Raw genomic sequence first — 23606 nt, 5'->3', positions numbered from 1 at the left:
GTGGTAGTCAGTCTAGCACCACCGAGCCGCTCACTGAAGTTTCTCACATGGGATTTTTCAAAATTTCAGATTTGTCAGCTTAATTGATTCAAAAAGGCCTGAAGTGGCCCAATTCAGCTTTGTAGCATCAATAGGGAGACACTTCTGTAATGGTAATGGCACATCTGAAACCGTCACGGCGCTGATGTGTCGTTAAGACCACAGAGATGCCAAAATACCTTTTCTGAACCATCAGCCATATACATATATCCCTACTTCTCTTCCTCCTTTTCTCCCACCCTCTCTATTTAATCTGTAAAATATTCAGCTGCTATCAAACTTGCGATTATACTGAAAGTTACATGCAAAGGAGTTGTGCAACTTGAGGCCAGTGGCTGGCCGAGTGTGTGTGTGTGCATGCATTATACTCGACTGATACTCCCAGGAGACACCCCTCTTGTCACCTCCCTGACCCCGGAGTGACCAGGGAAGGGACTGATAACTTGATCAACCCCAGGAAACCAGGCAGAGGCAATTGTATTCCCACTACTGTTGTGGAGAGTGTGTGTTATGCAGACACGGACAGTAAAGACAGGGAAGCGGCTCATGTTTGGTCGAGTTTTTTTTAATTTTTTAAATTTTTTATTCACATTTAAAAAGATGCTCATGGCAGCACATTCCTCCACCTACACTGGCGAGACTTCCTGTCCTGCTCGCCTCACCCCTCTGTCCTACAGAAAAACCTCAAATCCATAGAAAAACAATACAGAATAATCAAAAAAATAGAAACAGAATCCTTAAATCATAAAGTAAAAAGACCGGAAGTTTCAAAGATCATCAATGTTGAAGATAAAATGTGCATGAGGAAAGATGGCTGGAAAAAAAACACAACTAAAACCCCATGAAAGCAGCATTTAAGAATAATAAAAAAAAAACACCTGTCTCCAAATATAACAGAAGTGATATATGCGTGCTTTTTAATGCTGTATCTCAGAGTACGCACATTAGCATTCAAAGACGCGGCTTCACCTTCAGATCAATCTCAATCAGCATTACAGAAGCTATAGAGTTGACACAAGGGCAGCCACAGTTCAGCTCAACATATCCATTGGAGGCTTGAGACGAGAGAGAGAGAGAGAGAGAGAGAGAGAGAGAGAGAGAGAGAGAGAGAGAGAGAGAGAGAGAGAGAGAGAGAGAGAGAGATTAAGGATGGAGGGGAGTAATTCTAGGCCATGCTACAACAGCCTCGAGATGTAGTGTTTTTATGCCTGTTGGTGGTTGTAGCCTGTGTGCCAGTGAGTTGTCATCTTACTGCAGCTGCTGGGGCAGATCAGTACATAGAAAGCTCTTGGGCACATGCACACACAAACATTCTCTACACATAATCCATCTGTCTATGTGTGGTGCCAGTGTACACATCCGCTTAGGCATTCAAAACAGTTATTTTGTGGACTTTTCACCCCCTCTAGACCCATCTCTCTATCTCATCCCTATGGGTTTTGTTGGTCTCTGCAGAGCCTGCTGTGTGGTTGGGAATATAAATACGGATATAAATACCAACTTGTTCAGACCATGCCTCCACAGAGCCCATGAAGAACAGACACAGGAATGCATCGTCTAACCCCATCCTACAGTTAACAAGCTAACAGCGGACACGTAGTTGCAACCTGTGCACTTGCTGAGCATTAAGGCTGGGTGGCAAGTTTTCTCTGCCACTCCTGACTCTCTCCATCTCGTTTGCCATTTCCTCTGCCAGGCCGTCTGTCCAGGAAAAACACAACAATGTGCCCTAAAATAAGGTTAAAAGCATCCTAAAAAGGAGGGACTCTCCTTCAGAGTAAACAAAACCCTTGTAGCAGGGCACTTCTTCACCACCAACTCTTCATCATCAACAGTATCCTCCTCAGGCAATGTTAATATGTTAAAAGTTCATTTTGGAGGTCGGCCAACCAGCAAAAGTAGTAGTAGTGTGTGTGTGGTTGGTTGATGTGGTCACTGGTACTGGAGGTAGTTCTTGAGAGTCTGTGGCAGGGGGAGTGTGTCAATGTGGTGGATGCGTTCTCTCCCCAGCGCCAGCCGAGCTACTCGTCTGCACAGGTCCATGAGGGGAAGGGGCTCCGCTGTGATGGACAGGAGAGAGAGGGTGGTGGTTAAGGTCAAGTCAAAGACAATGCAATTTCTTCTCTGAGAAAGACAGTGTAATTTATTCTAATAATACAAACGTGCTCAAATTTGTTGGTACCCCTCCACAACAAACGAAGAATGCACATTTTTCTCTGAAATAACTTGAAACTGACAAAAGTAATTGGCATCCACCACTGTTTATTCCATATTTCATAGAAATCAGACTTCACTTTTGATTTTTCATTCAACATAATATTGTAAAAAAAAAAAAAAAAAAAAAAAACGTCAAATGAAAACGGCATGGACAAAAATGATGGGACCCTTAACCTAATATTTTGTTGCACAACCTTTGGAGGCAATCACTCCAATCAAACATTTTCTGTAGCTCTCAGTGAGATTTCTGCACCCATTAACAGGTACTTTGGCCCACTCTTCCTGAGCAAACTGCTCCAGCTGTCTCAGGTTGGATGGGGCTTTCTCCAGACTGCAAGTTTCAGCACTTTCCATAGATGTCAGATACGACTCAGATCAGGACTCATAGAAGGCCAATTTGGTTCAATGGTTCAATGTAGTGTTATTATCCATTCTTGGGTGCTTTTAGCTGTGTGTTTTGGGTCCTTATCCTATTGGAGGACCCATGACCTGCGACTGGGACAAAGCTTTCTGACACTGGACGGTATGTTTTGCTCCAGAATGCCTTGATAGTCTTGAAATTTCATTGTACACTGCACAGATTCAAAGTACCCTGTGCAGCCTCAAAACATAACCGAGCCTCCTCCATGTTTCACTGTAGGTATAGTGCTCTTTTCTTTGAAAGCCTCATTTTTTTCATCTGTAAACATAGAGCTGATGTGACTTGCCAAAAAAAACAAAAACCAAAAAAAAAAAAAACCCAAGTTTTGACTCATCTGTCCCATGGACATTCTCCCAGAAGGATTATGGCTCGTCAATATGCATTTTAGCAAATTCTAGTCTGGCTTTTTTATGTTTTTCTTTCAAAAGTGGAGTCCTCCTGGGTCTTCTTCCATGGAGCTAACTTTCACTCAAAAAGCAACAGATGGTGCAATCAGAAACTGATGTACCTCCACCTTGGAGTTCAGCTTGTATCTCTTTGGCAGTTATGCTTGGTCCTTCTTCTACTATTCCCACTATCCTTCTGTTCAATCTGGGGTCGATTTTCCTCTTGCGGCCGTGCCCAGGGAGGTTGGCTACAGCTCCACGGACCTTAAACGTCTTAATAATATTTGCAACTGTTGTCACGGGAACATTAAGCTGCTTGGAGATGGTCTCGCAGCCTTTACCTTTACCATGCTCGTCTGTTGTTTTCTTTCCGATCTCCTCAGACAACTCTCTCCTTTGCTTTCTCTGGTCCATGTCCAGTGTGGTGCACACAAAGATACCAAAAAGCACAGTGAGGACTTTCCTCCATTTAAATAGGCTGAATGACTGATTACAAGATTGGAGACATGTGTGATACTAATTAAAGAAACAAATTAGTTTGAAATATCACTATAATCCAATTATTTATCTTTTCTAAGGGGTACCAACAAATGTGTCCAGGCTATTTTAGAATATCTTTGTAGAATAAGCAATAATTTATCTCTTTTCACAGCTTCTCACAGCTTCTCTCCTTTATTCTATGACATACGAAAGACATTCAAGTAGACATGACAAAATGCTTATTATTTCGTCACTTTTCAGGAGGAATGAAGCATATTATTTCAATGAGCTGTAAGGGTACTAACAAATTTGTGTACGTCTGTAAGACAATTTCAACAATGCGATTTTAATTAAGCTATTTTGTCAGCAGTGTTATCGATTAGGACCTACTATATATTCTGTATATTCTGAAGATAAGCAGTGTTTATGTTGGTAAGATATACCCACACATGTAAACCGGTGCCCTTCGTGAGTGTTGTGCTGCTCCACTTAGTACAATCTGCCCAAGCTGAATTCACACAACTGTCTACTGCAAACTGTGCATGCTAAACAAGGGCAGTTGCTTGCGCGCGCGCGCATGCACGCGCGCACGCACGCACGCACACACACACACACACACACACACACGAACAGACCAAAGACGTTCAGGGGTACCCCAGGGATTCCTCTAAATGGACTACTGCCCTTGTGCCTTGTGGTTGCGTGACCACAGAATAGAGAATGCTCAAAACTTGGCTAAAATGAAATAGGAGCCCGTTTGTCTGGGGTGGACTGGACCATGATGCTAAAATGTTAACTACAATGAAGAATTTGCAGTCACAGAGCAGTGTGTGTGTGTGTGTTTGTGTGTGTGTGCGCGCCATGTTTAACTATCCTAATGGGGACCAAATGTCCCCATTAGGATAGTTAAACATGGCCAAATGTCCCCATTAGTATAGAAAAACCAGAAACCACCTAACTTGTGGGGCCATTTTATGGGGCTCCACAAGTAAAAGGGTCTATTTTAGGGTTAGGACTTAGTTTTAGGGTTAAGGTTAGAATTAGGGTTAGGTTAAGGTTAGGGTAAGGGTTAGGGTTAGGCATGTAGTTTGCGTGGTTAAGGTTAGGGTTAAGGGCTAGGAAATTAATGTAGTCAGTGAGGAGGCTCCACAAGTATAGTTTTGTGAGTGTGTGTGTGTGTGTGTGTGTGTGTGTGTGTGTGTGTGTGTGTGTGTGTGTGTGTGTGTGTGTGTGTGTAAGACAAAGAACAAAACAAGTTGGTAGTTTGCTCAGATACAGGCAACCAGTAACAGAAATACAATTCACAGATTCACAGTTTGCCCTTTTTAAATATCAATGACATGTGCTTCATCTCGCAGGCACCAAACACTGGCTAATGGCCAAAGGGACTTCGTGATCTCATTTCGGAATTAAGGGTAAATTGTGTTGCAACATGTAACTGGATTTCTTTTGTGTGGTGTGGTGCAAAATAATGTCAGCTGCCCAGAGCTAAGAAACATGGTATTCATAGCTGCTGTCACACTTCATATACTTAGTGAAAATCATTCAAACGTGTATTTTAGGGATTAATTCATAGGACAATGTAGAGGAGTCCACTCAGTAGTGCAGATCTCCACCAGGTGCACGTATCGCCCCTTCTCCCTTGAACTTGGCAACAAACCACCCCTTTTTTCGCTGACTGGGAGAAGGGAAATACACACACACGGACAGAAAAAACAGTATTTTTCCTGCCATTATAAGACTTTTGCACAGCACCCAAGCCGACTGAACAGAAAATATGGGAACAAAAAAAGTTTTTAATAAGGGCATAGGTTTGGTTTCAACATTGGCAGGGACATTTTTTTAATCGTTTGTTGGACTAACAATGTCCATTGCCACCCCCAACTAGCCATGTTATGCAGAGCACTAACAATAACTCAGGCACCCACTGACCCCCTTAACCCATTCCTCACATTGCTTCCGTCTGGTTGCAGGTAGAGGTCCCTCACCTGAAGACGGCCCTCTTTAAAAGAAGTTTTGTTCCTTCCTCCATTAAAGTTCTAAACTCTGTGAACCTCTAAACTCTTGTGTTGATGTATTGTTGTCTCCCCAGTCTCAGTGAATGTCTTGTGTTATGTATAGTATGTGTACATGTATTTACTGTATGTGAAGCTTTGTACAAAAGGTGAAAACAAATAGCCTCTTGTAGGACAAGTGCGCACGCGCGCATACACACACACACACACACACACACACACACACACACACACACACAACACACACAAAGTATGTAAATGTTACAGATTCACAATCTGCAAAAATGAAGGCGTAATTGACATTATTCTGCAAATGCCGTTCCAGTTAGTTTTCCATGCTTGGTTGCACTTGTGAAATGAATTTCAATGGGAGGTTCTGCCTTCGTCTGATTAGCTTTTTATTATATTGTTTACATAGCTCTGGTTATCCTTTCATTTCTTCTTTAATTATTTGTCTTATTCTTTTAATATTCTTATTTAATCTCTGTACCTTGTTTTGTATCTCTCATTTAGGGTATTTTTAAACCTTTTATGTAAAGCGCCACGAATTGTCTTTGTGTATGAAATGTTTCCCTTCAAAAAAAAGGGATCCGATATCAATTTTCCTCTTTTATGAGAGCGTTTTGCCATAACGTTACCAACAATAAAATGTTAGCTGATAATGTTAAAATGACATGCTTGAGCGATGAGTACAAGTTAGCAAACAATTCAGACCTAAACTCTGAACTTCAAATTAATTGACTAACATTAGATCTAGATAACAGACTTCAATAAGAATCATTTAATGTGAGTCTTTTAAAATATGACAAATACCAACCTCTTCTAATTCCCCACTGTAAACTCTACAGAAGCTACTGCCATCACTAGCTATTCAACGTGAAACCTCCAAACCTGCAACCCTGCATAGACCTAACACATTGATGGATAGGAGCGACTGTGGAGTTAAAACAACAAAAGTCATTTGAGATCACTAATAATATTGGTAGGGACAACTCAGTTGTCCCTTGACATTGGTAGGGACATGTCCATATCCAAATCTAGGCCTATGGTTTTTAATATGCAGCACTAAAGCTAAAAAAACAAAAACAAACATCTACCTAATAAAAAAAAATTTGCCTGTCAGTCTGTGGCTGTGCAGCCTCTTAGGCAGACCCTTGCATGAATGTGACCAAGTCTAACATAAAATAACAGAGATCAAGCTATCATAATTTCAAAGTCCATATTAAAAGACTTCAAATGTGCTAACTGTCACAGTTTTCATGGTATGAAATGAATGAAAGGAAATGGCTGCTCAGCTGATTGCCTTTCATTCCATTAATACTACTACTTTTGGCTGCTCCTGTTAGGTGCCACAGCAGATCGTCCGTTTCCATCTCTTCCTGTCTTCTGCATCTTCCTCTGTCATACCAACCACCTACATGTCGTTCCTCACCACATCCATAAACCTCCTCTTTGGCCTTCCTCTTTTCTTCTTGCCTGGCAGCTCCATCTTCAGCATCCTTCTCCCAATATACCCAGTATCTCTCCTCCACACATGTCCAAACCATCTCAATTTTGCCTCTTGCTTTATCTCCAAACTGTCCAACCTGAGCTGTCCCTCTAACATACTCATTCCTAATCCTGTCCTTCTTCATCACTCCCAATGAAAATCTTAGCATGTCCAACTCTGCCACCTCCAGCTCCACCTGTCTTTTTGTCAGTGCCATCTCCAAACCATACAACACAGCTGATCTCACTTCCATCTTGTAAGCGTTCCCTTTAACTCTCGCTGGTATCCTTCTGTCGCAAATCACTCTTGATGCTCTTCTCCTCCCACTCCAACCTGACTGCACTCTCTTCTTCACCTCTCTGCCCCACTCCCTATTACTCTGAACAGTTGACCCCAAGTATCTTATCTCATCCATTTTTGTCACGTCTACCCCTTGCATCCTCACCATTCAACTGCCCTCCCTCTTGTTCACACATGTGTATTCTGCCTTGCTCCTACTCATTTTAATTCCTCTTCTCTCCAGTGCATACCTCCACCTCTCCAGGCTCTCCTCAACCTGCTCTGTGCTCTCAATACAGATCACAATGTCATCCGCAAACATCATAGTCCATGGGGACTCCTGCCTGATCTCATCCGTCAACCTGTCTATCACCATTGCAAACAAGAAAGGTCTCCGAGCCGATCCTTGATGTAACCCCTCCTCCACCTTGAACCCCTCTGTCATTCTTACCGCACACATCACCACTGTCACACTGCCCTCATACATATCCTGCACCATTCTTACATACTTCTGTCACATTTAAACCTTTCCAAGATTGTGTTAGACAAACACGTTCATTTATTCTAAAGCAATAAAACAACAGTAAGAAAATGTGTTAAATCATCAAGGTTTTTATGATATAAATTTAATCAAGGCGAATGGCTGCTGTGCTGATTGATTTTCATTCATAAAACAGCAAGAAAACATAGCTCAGCCATGGGAAATGTTTTATTGTAGCCACTGAGATGATTTCCAGCTGTGACTGTGATTAAATCTATTCTTGAAATTGCTTTTTTATAGCGGCGTTTTAACATCGGTGACTATGGCACTTCCATGTGGCGGCGAGGTGAATAAAGCAAATTATTTTTGGTTCATCCAGTATTCCTCCAGTTCTCCTGTGCTGAGATCAGCAGTGAATGATTTGCTGGCTTGTGAAATACAATCAACTTCTCGTTTACTTTCAAGACTAATACCGAATACATAATGTTTTGGTTTTGACACTATCCACCCCGTGACCCGAATTCAGATAAGCGGCTTGGATAATGGATGGATGGACTATCGGTGCCCAATCTGACTCAACCATAGATGTGAGTCACACAAGCGCACAGTTGACTTAGATTGGGCAGTGACAGAAAGCAGCATTGGTTGAGTGAGCTAGAGAGTGAATGAAGAGAGGGAGCAGCCATAGCAAGACATTTTTTAATTCGAAGGTTTTGAATCAGCGCAACCGTGAGAGGATCTTCATCATACAGTCATAACTGTGCATAAAACATTTTAGGCTGATAGGTCCAGTAGTTTGCGAGATTACCCGCGGACAGGGACAGATACACACACACACACACACACACACACACACACACACACACACACACACACACATATATATATATATATATATATATATATGACCAAACGCATAATCATACATTACACATCTACTTTTGAATTTGCAAGTCATTAAGAATGAAGACTGAGTTTAGCATGGAGAAGGTGCTGCGCTGCAAACATCAGGGTGGTGTTATTTCTCACAATAGCAAGACAAACAATTGGCAGGTCAATCACATCCCATCTCTCCAACACCTTGTCCACAAAACACAAATGCATGCTTAAACACATGGACTCTGAACTGAATGAAATCACAGCCTGAGACCTGTCAAGATTTAACGAGCAATCACATTCCCCTCCCTTGTAAGACCTTGTGACCCTCTCTAGTCTAGTCTAGTCTCAAATACTGGACCTTAAGATGAGAGGCTGAGCTATATGTGGAGCTTGTATGGCGTGGTAGGCCCCCGCTAGAGATGGATGTGTTTTGCGTAGGCTCCAACAGTGCCTATCAATCAGTCTAACCCCCCCCCCACCCTCACTCCAGGGCACACTTCTTGGGTTACCATGGTAACCAGCTCCTCATGCCCCCACAATGCAACATCACCCCTGCTATGTGGGAGTGTGTGTTTAAGCACACACATGCCAATCGGTTTCTGTGTACTGAATTTACAAGCACTGATAATTGCTGCTGCCCAGAGCCCAAAAGAATGTTGATGCCATTTATGTTTCATAATTTATCAATAGACATCATGGTGTGGAGACTAAAAATGGTCAGTAAACCTGTGAGACTGACAACTCTGGCAGTGCACTTGGCATTAATAATGGTCAACAGCCAATATGAGTTGTCCCAGTAGACTAGTCAACAGCAAGCTAACTTTCCTTTTTCTTTGCAATCATGTTGTAATTCTCACCAGGTCATGGTAATGCCTGTCCGTATGATGACTTTTGATGCTCAGGCATATTAATACCACTGGTTCACCACTCATGATATCAGAACGTCGTGCATACTAAAATGTGAATCTCCTTCCAAAAAGATTTATCACCTCAAGTGGAATACTAACTTTTCATTCAAGCCTCGAGTCAAACACAGCTGCTTGTATTATCCACAGTATAGGTGAGATGGTATGTGGTCACCCTTTTTTTTTTATGGAGGAGGGGGGGGGCAAAAAAAGACCATTCCGGGGCATCTGAGTAGCATAGCGGTCTATTCCATTGCCAACCAACACAAGGCTCACCAGTTCGAATCCCCGTGTTACCGCCGGCTTGGTCGGGCGCCCCTTAGGGGTGTAAGAAAATATCGATACACTCGAGTATCACGATATTATCTTTTGTGATACTGTATTGATTCTCAAAACCACTATATTGATTTTTATTTGCTTACATGTAAAGGTTCGTGACGAACATTTTGTTTTGTGTGTAACCCCACGACCGCTAGATAAGTGTTGTAATCTATCTTCAGCCACTTTACTCTTCCACTCCAACACAACAATGTAAACTGAGACAGGAAGTAGCATAAGCACAAAGAACACAGGCCTATGAAATCGCAATATATATCACCTTTCTTACAGTGATATACTGAATTATAACTCCTATATAGTGATACGTATTGTATCGTCAGATTCTCGCCAATACACAGCCGTAGCGTCCCTACAGACACAATTGGCCATGTCTGCTGGTGGGAAGCCGGATGTGGGTATGTGTCCTGGTCGCTGCACTAGCACCTCATCTGGTCAGTCGGGGCACCTGTTCGGGGGGAGGGGGAAGTGGGGGGAATAGCATGATCCTCCCACACGCTACGTCCCCCTGGCGAAACTCTTCACTGTCAGGTGAAAAGAAGCGGCTGGCCACTCCACATGTATCGGAGGAGCCATGTGGTAGTCTGCAGCCCTCCCCAGATCGGCAGAGGGGTTGGAGCAGCAACCGGGATGGCTTGGACAAGTGGGGTAACTGGCCGGATACAATTGGAGAGAGAAAAAGGGGGAAAATCCCCCCCCCCCAAAAGAGAAAAAAGACCATTCCTATTTTTTGAAAAAGTGGCTCATTTGATGTACACTGTGTCCATGACAACAAGCCGCAGTGGCTGCCACTATCAGAAAATGGGAGTAAGGTATAACTTTCAGAAAATTACCAGAAACCCCCATAACACAGTCAATATTTTCCTCTTAATTAGCTGGATTTCTGAAAATATGCTATTACCGGGTTTTCTACTCGTACTGTCTTCGGCTTGATTATGGCTGTTGTACTCAAAGTGTCAGCTGCCCGTGTTGAATTGTTATGATCGAGCTCAAGAACTAACAATTGGTTAATTCTTTTGGTTCTCCTCAAAAGTTTAGAAAGCTCATCACTGGCTACAAAAAATGGATACTGGATCAAGTGTTCTTCCACAGCAGATGCTTTCTGCTGGTTTTGCAACCACACCCTGTTAACTTCCATCTAAGAAAGGTGTTGCTTTTGAAAAACAAACACCACAGCAACAGTAAACATGGCCTTATACACAGACACTGGTTAATGCCGCTAGAGACAGCAGCAGGAGTAATCTCAGTTGATGAGATCTTCTGAGGGCGGTGACAAGGATGTTAGCTACTTGCTGGAAACCAGCCAATTCCAGCTCGCACCAGCTGGAACTGTGTCAAACAGTGGTGGGAGTGTGAGGATGTGCACAGATATAGCATCACTCAACTGGCTTAACTTGTCTCATGTATTAATACGACTAAACTAAAAGGAATGGGGTTAAGGGTGGATGCAGAAGTGAAGGTAATAAGTTGTGTAGGAGTGGGTATGCAAAAAGGGTTTTCTATTCATGCATGCGAGTAAAGAAATGGAAATGGATGATCTGCTGTGGCGACCCCTAACGGGAGCAGCCGAAAGTAGTAGTAGTAGAGATTCATGCATGCGAGTGTGTATTTAAGAGACTGATTGGTCAACTGCTGCAAACTCAGTGCTGTAGGCCTCATTTTATTCACCATGTCTGGTAGAGGCTAGAAACTTCTGGGCAAGAAATCCTTGATGACATTAAAAAATTAATGTTGCACTTCATCTGACTCTTCAACTGCTGTTGACCGTTTTTTTAATGACATGCAAAAATCTGTGCTTGCACAGCCCTGTGTTCGCCTTGAAGATTGTGACTGTAGGCAGAGGCAGGCATGTATCAAGTGCACAGGGCGTTTCTCTTGGGAGTGGGTCTTAAAATAGTCCAAAGGAAGACGAAAGAGGAAGAGGAATCGTGGGTCTAGAGAACTACACTGTGGTCTCCATAAACAATAAATCCATACATGCATAGTATGGAATCTAAACATGGTTCTGTTGCGGAAACCTACTTCTCATGCTTAGTAAAGACAACCCTTCACAATCAATGGTTTCCTACGGTCATCAGAAACAATCCCTGAATCTTCCTTTGGTTCCTAATTTAAAATTAATATCCTGTTTTATCTTTTCTTGAAGACATCCTGCACCCTATATCTTGTGTAACTGAGAAGATCTTGCGAATATAAATCCTAAAGTGAATCCTTTAAAATTCAAAGATTTCCTCTATCAGTTTCTGCAATTTCATTTGGGTGCATTAACTTCATATGAGCCACAAATACTTAGAGGGATTATGTACCATATCCACTTTGGTTCTTTTATTCTTTGTTATGGTACCTGGTACCAGTTCTAAAGACAACGTTTTGGCAGTCGCTATTGAGAACAATGAGCACCACTCTTTGTAAGTTAACAAGGTAGGTTTCCTTGAGAAATACCAGAAAGTCCTTGTTTGTCAGGCAGCTGTGCCTACACACTATTCTCTTCAATTAATGTAAGTAAAATTAAGCATTCCAAAGCATTCTTGGAAATAGGTCATGACCTATTTTTGAAGGAGCCTGACATGAAGTGTTCCCCATATGATAACTGTGAGTGACTTTTCAAACTTGGAAAAAGAAACCAAACAGGAAAGGTGAGATTAATAATTATTACTCCATGCTTATCTATCTGAGAGTGCTTTGGTTAGAGTGGTCGGAGGCAACAGCTGTCTTCTGCTTCAATTTATTGTCTTTATGCCTCATGTCTGCATCTATTCCTAAATGTATAGGTTTGAATCTCTCTGCCTTTCCCGCTTAGGCACTTTATCTTTCTGTAATGGTCGGAGTGCGGTTTGACAGATTTATGGCTCACTTAAAGAGGAGATGGAGCATCGTTTACCATTGGGAATGTCTGGTTAAGGCCAACTGAGTAGCTGATACATTGTTGGCCCTCAGAGCTTCACAGATAGACAGAGCCAGGTAGACAGGCAGCCAGCCAGCCAGACACTCACACCCACCGGCCCAACCCATCCCTCTTGACACCCAATTGGGAACAAGGTGGAGAAGAGGAGAATTTGGGACAGCAGTGCGTCAGTGAGTCTGCTCTGCTGTTCTCTCACCGAGGTGGGACAGTTGAAGATCCATTTGTGACATGCACAAAGCCCTCTGCAGACTTCATAATGCAAATTAAAATGTGTATTTTGGAGCACACTGCATACTCGCATCAGTGCTAAATGTAGCTAATAGAAATGCCATCAACAGAGGTCATACTCAGAAAAGAGAGCTGGAAAAGGTCGTCACTGTCGGAAATCGCATTCCTCATCACTATCTCCCCACCCCTGACACACACACCTTTCCATCTAGTACGTATTTGCTACCACCTCCTCACAATCCTTTGTTTGGCAAAGAAATAGAAAGGTGAGGTTTTTTATAGTCCAGTCAAGTCAAGGCTTATCTAACAGATTAGCATACAGTTGAGTCAGTGTATAGTGTGACCTAGCTGACTATGACTATATGATTTTCTCCATATAGAATCTGAACTACGGATCTAAGACCAGTGGTTCTCAATGTGGTCCTCAGGGACCACCGGACCAGGTGGTTTTGTATTCTACCAGGTAGTTCATCACATCCACCTGTATTTCCAGTTATTGCAGCTAAAGGTACTTTAGCCTGAACGAGAGGAGGATTTTTTTTAAATAAAGTTGTACAGTCACATAAAGTACTTTTTAGCCATGACGCTGTATCTCAGCCCTATCTTGCACATTAGTTTTAGATGCTGTTTACACTTACTGTTGGTAGAGGGTGCTTGCAAATGAAGGGGCAAGGGAAAGACCGAGAGTGGTGAATCTTATTCAGGTAAACCATTTTTGTTCAAGCCTGAAGTCAGGGAGGTTTTGGACCTGGAACAACAGGTAAATATAATGAAGTACCTGGTCAGGCAGAATGGAAAACCAACAGTAATCATGATCCCTGAGGACCATATTGAAAACAGCTGGCTTAGACTGCACCTCTTCATTCTCAATCTGCAGTTTGATGAGCAGTCACAGGGCAGAACTGGGGGGAAAGGAGTATGTTTGGAGGTAGTCTGAATGACAGTAATGCCATATGGTAAAGACAGAGTGTGGGGGGGGGGGCAAAAACACAGGAGCAGAAGAGAGGGGACCGGGGAGATGTAGGAGCAGAGCAGATGATCAGTCTCTGTCCAAAATTGAAATTGCCAGTGTCCAAATTGAATCACCCACTTGGAGCAGAATCCAATTGCTTTGTGAGCCAACCAAATGTCTGAGTCCCCCATCTCCTCCAATATCTGACTTCCTATTACCTGGCTCCACCGAGCCATGGGAGGCCAGACAGAGACATACACTCTGGCCATTGCTCTTTGCGGTGCTCTCTAACTCCTCAGGGAATGGAGGCAGGGCAAGCCTCATTATATACAGCGGCAACCACTCACACTAGAGTGCCTTGATACCTGCAGTAACATGGCTTATTATAGACCCTTTCCACAAACATGGCCAATGTACATCCACTTTGTTTTAGTAGGATTAAGACTGATCCTCCCTATTGTTCGCAATGTCAAAAAGCCATCTTTCTGTTGCCTTTGATTCCGTCTGTGGTCACTTACTGTTTCATCATAGCTTATAATGCAATAGTCAATGAAAACACCTGTACTGTGTTACAAACCATGCTGAAAAACAAAATAAGTGATCACAGACAGAATCGAAGGCAACAAAGTTGGCTTTTTAACACTGCAAGCAATGGGGAGAACCAATCTTTACCCTACTAGGTTGAAGCAGAGGTATGTTGGCTATGTTACTGAAAAAGATCTACTATGGGCAGGTTAACAGGCATGCAAGTTTATACAAATGTCTTTGTACATGTACATACATCTTGTGTGATTATGTCTGTGTAGGGTCTGAGTTGATAATGGTGAAAGTTGCACTGCTTTTTTTTGTTTTTTTATGTTTGTTTTTTATAGCACTGCTGCATGCTGTCCAGTCTCCATGGCAAACCATAAGCTGTCAAACTGCTATCCAGTAAACATTTTGTTCCCGCCCGTCTCCATCCACCAGACTAAGCGGGTTAAACCGTTTCCACGGCAACTACCCACCACAACTAGGTGTTTAAACATAAGAAAGGATTTGTGCTGAAAAGGATGGGGGAGAGAAGGAGGAAAATGGTTGATGATAGGGGAGGAAGGAGGGGGAAACAAAACATAAGAGCTAGAATTAACATGGGATTCGTTTGCAAAAGGGGAGGGCCAACATGCCAAAGGACTGCACAGAAAAAAAACAACTTCTTCTCTTCTGGTTGGCCTTGTTTAAGTGTAAATTAGTTTGGCCCTATTTGCTGTTTAGAGCCAGTGTGGTGTCACAAGTTCTATTACGGAAGAGCAAAAGCCATAGGCTTCAAAACGTGATATTGGAAAACAGAGGAGGGGGTATTTAGATGGCCCTGCTGTTTTGTACTCACAAGACTTAAGTGAGATAGCATTAAAGAAAATGATAAGAAAAAGCATTTTAGAGAGGTCACTGTTTTTTTTTTTTGTTCTGTTTTTTTTCCTACCCCTCTTTACTCAGACCCTTTCATTTTCCCCTTCTTTGTCTCTGGGAGGTGTGATGACCAGGGTTTGGAGGGTTACTTTATAAATGTATTCCGCTACAATTACAAATTACCTGTTGAAAAACATATTCAGTAACTTAATCTCAGTAATTTACTCTAAGTATCACAATACTAAAGTAATGTAACCTGGTTACTTTCAGTTACTTTTGTATTATCTCAATGCCAAATATGAAAAACAATGACTTTTACTTAAGTGCATTTGTAAGACAACAAAACAATGTAACCTTAGAAAGGACAATGGAGACACAAAGCTTTTAAGTATCAAAACATGTAGCAAAAAGACAACCAGACAATGTCGTTTTAGTTTAATATATAGATTAAAGGCACCCACACCAACCCTCTTTTTAACATAACTTTTTATGCCAACAAAATCATATTATTTGATTTAATAATAAATGCACAATTTTAGGACTTAGGCCAGGTGCCCCTGGTAGCCCGGGGAAACCGCTCTGTTAAACAACCACAATTTTAAGGTGACCAGAGAAGGGGGAAATGCAGAGGCACTGCCTGCAGATACACTTCCATTTTATCAAATGTATAAATCCACACTACCCCCCACATTTTTTTACGTTTCGAGTCTATTTTTGTCATGTTTAGTGAAGTGTAATCCACACAGACAGCTGTTTAAATTACACAAATATCCCATTGTATAGGTTTTGAATTTACTAACCGTATTTACATTGATTGGCCAAGGTTTCCAGTCTGTCTGTGATGGTGGGCGTGGAAATAAAATCAATCCATGCATGCAAACACTGCTGATATCTTCCCATGGAGCTGACATGAAAACTATTTTGGTTCGGTAAATTTCTGCCATCAGTCGGCCTGGTGAGGGCAGGTTAGCCAGCCACTGTGGACAGACGGATGAGACTGGCAGAGATGTCCAAATACAGACAGCAGAGTCAGTATGGACTGGATGACAGAACGCTTATGTGCCACTCACATCTCGCATCCATCTCTGGTCATCCGTGAGTGACCACTATTTGCAACGCATAGCCCACAGCGCCGTGGGAAAAAAATTTCTTTTAATCCTGAAAAATAATCCCAGTTTTTAAAAATTGCATCAGTAAACTGATTACATCTTTTTTCTGTAACTGTATTGAAATACAGTTGCATTTTTTGTATCCTGATTACATAACGCCTGTTACTGTATTCTGTTACTCCCCAAGCCTGGTGATAAGTGTCCATACATTTTTATTGCTTCTATCTGTCTGAATTGACCCCTCTGATTCTTCCTCTCATTTTCACCAAATATCTTATTTCTCTGGCTCTAAGCCCCCCAGACGCTTGACAGTCAAATCTAATATATCCTATGTTTATACACAAATTACAATCAGAAATGAATTACTGATCAAAAATAGATTGGGGTGACCTCTACATCACACTCTCCACTAACTTTCTCCACTAAAAAAAAATATCAAATATTACATTTTATCACATCACGCCTGAGTAGTTTAGTGGCAAAAATGATTCAGAAATTTACTCCCTGTACCAGGTAATGTGGCGAAAGAATAATATCACAAAACTCCTCATACTAAAGCAATAAAAAAGAGGCCTAAACAAACAATTCCTAAATCACAGCAAATCCATAGTTGATAGGAAATTGAATGTCTGACACATTCAAAAATAGCCAAGGCACTCAAGACACAAAAATTAGAAGACATTTAGACTACATTAAAGTTGGGTTAAGTGATTTATTACCACTAGATGGCAGATGGCACAGCTACAGATTCCAAAACACACACACACACACCGCTAAGCCTCTTAACCTTTGCTATGGTTAGCCAAGTGTTACAAATAACGAGTTCACAGTCCATTTTTTCAGCTAGATAGTCCTCACAGAGGATTCAAAATTGACAATGGTGTTGCTCTATTTCATCTGGAAGTGAAAGTACACAGTGGTTTGCTAACATGTTAGCCTAAGAACTTGCTAACTTCACACATTTGCATTTTAATCGCATTTGCTTCAGACTATGCTTATCCATAGTTTTGTTTTGTTTTTTCTTCCCTAGACTAGCGAAACTAAATGACGAGCTGAACTGCAGACTGGGGTGTTACTTCTCAATGCAACTGGCAGTGCTATCCTTTCATATTACAGGGAGTCATTTGATTACTGTTAATACCAAAAATATTAGTTAATCCTGCTGTTGTGTATCTTGACATGCTGCGGACATGACATGATGGTGCCTATATTTGGCACTGCCGCAAGCTTAATAGCAGCTACTGTTCCCTTCCTGTTACTGTTGTTCTGTTCGCATCCTTGTTTGTCCCGATGTTTATGGTGGTTTACGATAGAGTCGGTGCTTCGCAACCATGATTCTGTGTTGGACCAGTGTAGTTGGGACCTGGGGAAGAACATCCTGCAGCCCCCTCCTTTCCTGTCTTCCCTGCAGGAAGTCTGCTGTCCAGCCTGCCAGCTACACTTGAGTCCCAGGAGGCCCTGACAGTGACCAAGGAAATGGAGGAAAAGAGCCGGCCTGTTGGTTTGACAGCAAGACTTTCTCCTGACCAGTTCTGGCCCCACTGGCAGTGCTGTGGATTACCTGTGGTGCCTACAGCTACCTTACAATACCCCTGAGGTTAGTTAGACTGGCCTGGTTTCAGCCTGTCTCTGCTAACAACAGCGTTCCTCCCCTGTGCCCTCCACAGGTAAGACAATCATTCAAGTCCGGTGCAGACTACAGGAATCTGCTGCCCGTAGTTCAGGCAGCACTGTCAGACACCACAAAACTTCTGATTAAGATTGCTTTGATCAACACAAGGTTGGTGTGTAACAAGTCATTTATCGTAAGGGACTTCTTTGTGTCTCATGTTCTTAACTTATTGTTTATAACTGAGACCCTGGTTAAAATGTGGAGACAACACAGCCTTGACTGGACTGTGTCCCACGGACTGTGACTTTGTCAGTGCGCCCAGGATGTCTGATTGAAAAGGAAGGCGAGCTGCTGTTTTTACCAAACAGATTATCTGCCGCTCCATGGACATCAGTGATTTCAACACTATTGAGGCACATATGCTCAGGATTGGATTCGCTAATCCTAGCTTTGTGATCATTTACCACTCACCTGGCCCAAATAATGGCTTTCTTTCTGAATTTGCCAAATTTCTATCTTCTGTGGTTGTTAAAATGGACAAAGTTATGATTTATGTTTGCCCTGTGATGGCCTGGCGGCCTGTCCAGGGTGTCTTCCCGCCTGCCGCCCAATGACTGCTAGGATAGGCTCCAGCATCCCCGCGATCCTGAGAGCAGGATAAGTGGTTTGGATAATGGATAGATGGAAGTTATGATTGTTGGTGATTTCAATATACATGTTGATGATGCATCAGATAAGTTTGCCACGGAGTTTTTAGGCACAACTTAGTCTTTGAATTTAATGCAACATGTATCAGATCCAACACACAATCATGGTCATACTCTTGATTTGGTTTTTCCTTTGGGTCTGAACCTTAATGCTCTATGTATTCAGAAATCAGAATCAGAAATACTTTAGTCATCCCCAAGGGGAAATTGGGTAAGTATCAGGTAAGTAATAAATATTGATGACTTATTTGGGCCTGACCATGAGTGTATTATTTTTTTGATACCGTTTTGATGCCGACATCCAATCCATCAAATCCAACCCATTTTTGCACTTTCAATAGCCACTCTGCTGACAACTTCTCTGTCTTTCCAGACCTTAATAAGGAATATGGCGTTCCCTGTCCAGACCGATGACTTAGTTTGCTCCTTTAACAACCTGTTTGTCAACCTTAGATTTGGTTGCTCCTTTTAAAAACAAATCAGTTTGTACTGTTAACTCACCCAACTTGGATGAATAATAACATATGTCATCTTAAAAGAGAGTGCAGAAAGGTTGAGCGTAGGTGGAAAAACACTAAACTGGAGGTTCACTTTACTTAAAGGAACTACTTTCATCTTTTAATCAAAGTGAAAGAGGTGAGAACTGCCTATTTTTCCTACTTGATTTACTGTAATAAGAAAGCTTCTAGAGCTTTGTTTAGCACAACCAATACAGTGATTAACCCTGCCCCCCCCCCCCCCGTACCAGTCTTTTCAGATAACGACTGTGAAATTTTTCTATCATTCTTTATGGATAAGGTCACTGACAAACACTCCAAAATATTGTCTTTGTGTACCCCTGGGGTTGACTGTCTGGCCCATGTTTCTCTATTTAACCAGTTTAGCCCAATTCCTTTGGAAGAACTCACAGCCATTGTTTCCCAAATGCATCCCTCCTCTTGACATTGTTCCAACCTCTCTTTTTAAAGATGTTTTTGGCTCCTTCGGCTCAAACATACTCTCCATTGTGAATAGCTCCCTTAGCTCTCGCTGTGTGCCTGATTACTTTACAAATGCTATTATTCAGCCGCTCTTAAAAAAGCCAAGCCTTGACGCATTACTTCCCAGTAACTATAGACCTATATCCAAACTTCCTTTTATTCTGAAGTCTTGGAGAAAGTAGTTTGTAAACAACTGTCCTGGACAACAATTATATCTTTGATATAAGTTCAAGTCTGGTTTTCATCTGAGGCACAATAAAGAAACAGCTCTTCTCAGGATTTCAAATGATATCCTAATGCGTGCTGATGCTGGAGAGTGTTCAGTTCTGTTGCAGCTTTTGACACTGACCACTCTATTCTCCATAGTAGGCTTCAGCAATGGATGGGTATAACTAGGACTGCCCTTGACTGGTTTGCCTCCTTTTTGTCAGGATTTTTTTCTGTGACTAGTGATGATTATATTTCCTCATCTCCTCGGTTGATTTGTGGTGTGTCCTGGGGTTCAGTCCTTAATCCTATTCCTTTCTCCCTATAGATGCTTCCCCTTGGTTTCGTAATTAGTCATTTTAAGTGTATTTATTATCATTGTCATGTAGATGATACACAGCTGTACTTCTCATTCAAACCAAATTACCTTGGTAAGCTCTCTACCTTGCAAGACTGCTTAACAGCTATCAAGGACTGGATGTCATACATATAACTTCCTCCAGCTTAACCCTGACAAAACAGAAGTCCTTATTATAGGCCCTGAGAGCATTTCTGATAAAATACAGCTGTATATTGGTACTTTAGCAGCAAATGTTACACAAGCCTCAAAAAACTTAGGAGTCTTCTTTGACCAACACATGAACTTTGAGTTGCATGTAAATGAAATGGCCCAATCGTGTTTCTTTCCACTAAGAAACATTGCCAAAATCAAATCTGTATTATCCTTTCAAGATCTGGAAAAAAATCATTCATGTGTTTTTCTCCTCCCATCTTGATGATTGCAATGCACTGTCTGTTCATCACCCTAAGTTGCTCTTCTGTTTCTCAACTCAAGTTGGTCCAAAATGCAGCCGCTAGACTTTTAACCTAGACACAACATAGGTCACACATAACACCAGTGTTGGCCACTCTACATTGGTTACCCATTGACTGCAAAACTGATTTTAACTTTCTGTTAATCACCTATAAAGCACTACATGGGCTGGCCTCACTTCACATATCTGAATTGTTGTGTCCCCTGGCCACAATGAGATCACTGAGATCTCTCAAGTCTTCTCACCAAGGTCTTCTGGCTGTCTTGAAACCTAGGCTAAAAACTAAGGGTGACTGACCTTTTCCAGTTGTAGCTCCCACTCCTTAAGTCATAAAACATGCAGTCAGTGGACAATTTTAAGAAGCTGTTAAAAACTCATTTGTTTCATAAGCACTTTATTTTGTAATGTGTTGGCCTTCTGTGCAGTTTTTTTCTGTCTGTTTTTTGTTTCTAACTTTCAATTTTATATCTTTTTTTTGTGGCATTTTCTGCTTTTACTTTTGATAGTGATAGTCGAGCGAGAGAGACAGCAAGGGCAGGGGAGAGAGAGGGGATGCAATATAACAAAGGGCCCAGGCTGGATTCGAACCCAGGCCGCTGCAGCAAGGACTCAGCCTTATGTGGTACACGCTCTACCAGGTGAGCCACCGGGGCGCCCCCCATTTTCTTTAATGTTTTCATTGTACAGCTGCTTGTAACTCTTGTTTCGAAAGGCACATTATAAATAAAGTTTACTTACTTAATGAAGCTTGAAGTTTTCCAAAATGGATTCCAATATCGTAACTAGAGTTTCAGAAGCTCCTAATAACGCATCAATGAAGACAGGTAGGGACTGAAGGTAGTTCTCTGAAATTTTACAATTGCTAGTGTCCCAGTTCAACACATATTACCAGAAGCCTCCTTCCTTCACAGCAGCTGTGCATTTGGCACCTATATTATTCATTGTTTTCGCTTTGAACCTAGTAGACGTCCACTTCAAATCAACATGCAAAGCATTGGGAGGTACTGCCAATTTAAGTGTTCCTTTACATTCTGAAGATCATCCCTCTAAAGGAGGATCCCAAACTCTCAAAACGAAAGCTGTAACAAATCAAAGGCATCGACGCTTTAATTTGCAATAGTTCCAAAGAACCCCTGGATAACTTGTAGACTCAGTGTGCTGTGCGACACATTCATTGAAAATAATCAGCCATTCTAAATCATGTGTGTTTGGGCTCTGAACACGCACACGCGTGCATACAGTACACAAGCACACACACTTCCCATGATGCAGAGCCAGACACTGAGCTCAGAGGCACACTGGGACATCTTCCAGAAATCCTCCTCTCCTGGTTCTGTCTGCCAACACACACACACACACACACACACCTGGCTTGCATCCATGGACATGGTGTTCATGTCTGACCGCCTGAATGCTTCCTCCCTACTTTAGGTCTTGTGTAACATTTAGGCTAGAAACCATTACAAAATTTGAAGGGTAATTATCAAAGTGATGACTCTACTAGTAGGAATGAGGACACACTCCCTTCGGTTTAATTCAGGAAAGGGTATAACAGATACCTTTTGTAAATCAGTCTGGTGGGGGGGGGGGGCAAGAGAGATGGAGATCTTGTGTTTTCAAACAGAGACTAAAAGCTGACTGTGTGAAAGAGCCACGTAGCCTGCATTAACACCTGAAGCTGAGAGGGAGGAAGAAAGCGTAAGGGAGAGATACAAAAGTCAGACAAAAAATATCGAAGACAGCGAGCATTTTTAAGCTGCTTCCTTCTGGGCAAACAAAGCGGCAGTCCCTTTCACTGTGGGCTTTTTATAGCTCAGTGCAGCACAGAGACAAACACACTGCATATTTATCCTCCTTTTTCTCCCCCCCACTCCCTTCCTAAATCCTATCCATTTATTTGGGACCCAAAATGATCTGTAAAGAGTTTGGCTACCCACACCGTCAACCCTATAGATATTGGCACCAATGAGCTCTAATCTGTAGAACTAGATGGTGTTGCATTGAAACTATAAAATCTTCCAATATAAGTCCTAATTTTAGACAGACAATACCAAGGAAGCCGATTCCAAAATCTACAGAGAGAGTAAGGCTGGATGTGCTTGGGAACAGGTATGGTCTCTGGCAGATTGATGTCAAGATGAGTTGATCTCGGACACCTGATCGGTGCCTTCCCTCTCACTCTGTCTGTTTCTCTTTCGCGAAATGGCCCAAGAAAAGTAAGCCTCCCACATATTCATCTTCCTGTCTTACAAAATGTAACAACTGGTGAAAAAATTCACACAATTCTCTCCATCTTGAGCCCTGCAGACGTTCCTCCCTACATCATTCCTTTTCTCTTTCCGTTCTGGTGCAACAACTGGGTTCTGTCCCTTTAATCACAGTCGAACTGACGGAAAAGTCATATTCATATACAGGCCAAATTCACAAACAAGTTTCTATCTTTTTTTAAAGGAAGTTCACTGATGTTTTGTGCATATACAATCAGTACTGATGAGTAATATAGCTGATGGAAGCAATAAAATCCTCACTGCATTCTGTATTGACAGAGAACTCAGTTCTTCTCAGTCTTCACCACAGCGCCAACATATACCAGAATGCATTGCGCTTAAATCTCTATATAGTTGTCCATAAAATCCTCTGCACTAGCACTACAGGATGTCATTTCCACCAATGGAAATGTAGCTTAGCCAAGAGAACGAGGAAGTGTTTTTTGAGCAGCGTCTTTAGAATAGATTAGAGAATTAGAAACCCTTTGAGGTGTCCACTCAGGTAGCGTAG

The 23606-nt window shown here is 42.0% G+C and overlaps 1 protein-coding gene across 2 annotated transcripts in view; it reads right to left on the bottom strand.

The window, feature by feature from the left end:
• Positions 1-596: 596 nt before the first annotated feature.
• The window catches only part of LOC130115741 (SPRY domain-containing SOCS box protein 4-like), a 70571-nt gene continuing 47561 nt past the window's right edge, over positions 597-23606 (bottom strand). For both annotated transcript variants that reach the window (XM_056283549.1, XM_056283550.1), the window contains one exon: positions 597-2099. In XM_056283549.1, coding sequence (XP_056139524.1) covers positions 1972-2099 — 128 coding nt within the window. In that variant the 3' untranslated portion in view covers positions 597-1971. The remainder of the gene's footprint in view (positions 2100-23606) is intronic.

Source organism: Lampris incognitus, chromosome 7 (assembly GCF_029633865.1).
Source record: "Lampris incognitus isolate fLamInc1 chromosome 7, fLamInc1.hap2, whole genome shotgun sequence".
NCBI lineage: Eukaryota > Metazoa > Chordata > Actinopteri > Lampriformes > Lampridae > Lampris > Lampris incognitus.
This window is presented reverse-complemented; position numbering and strand designations above follow the sequence as displayed.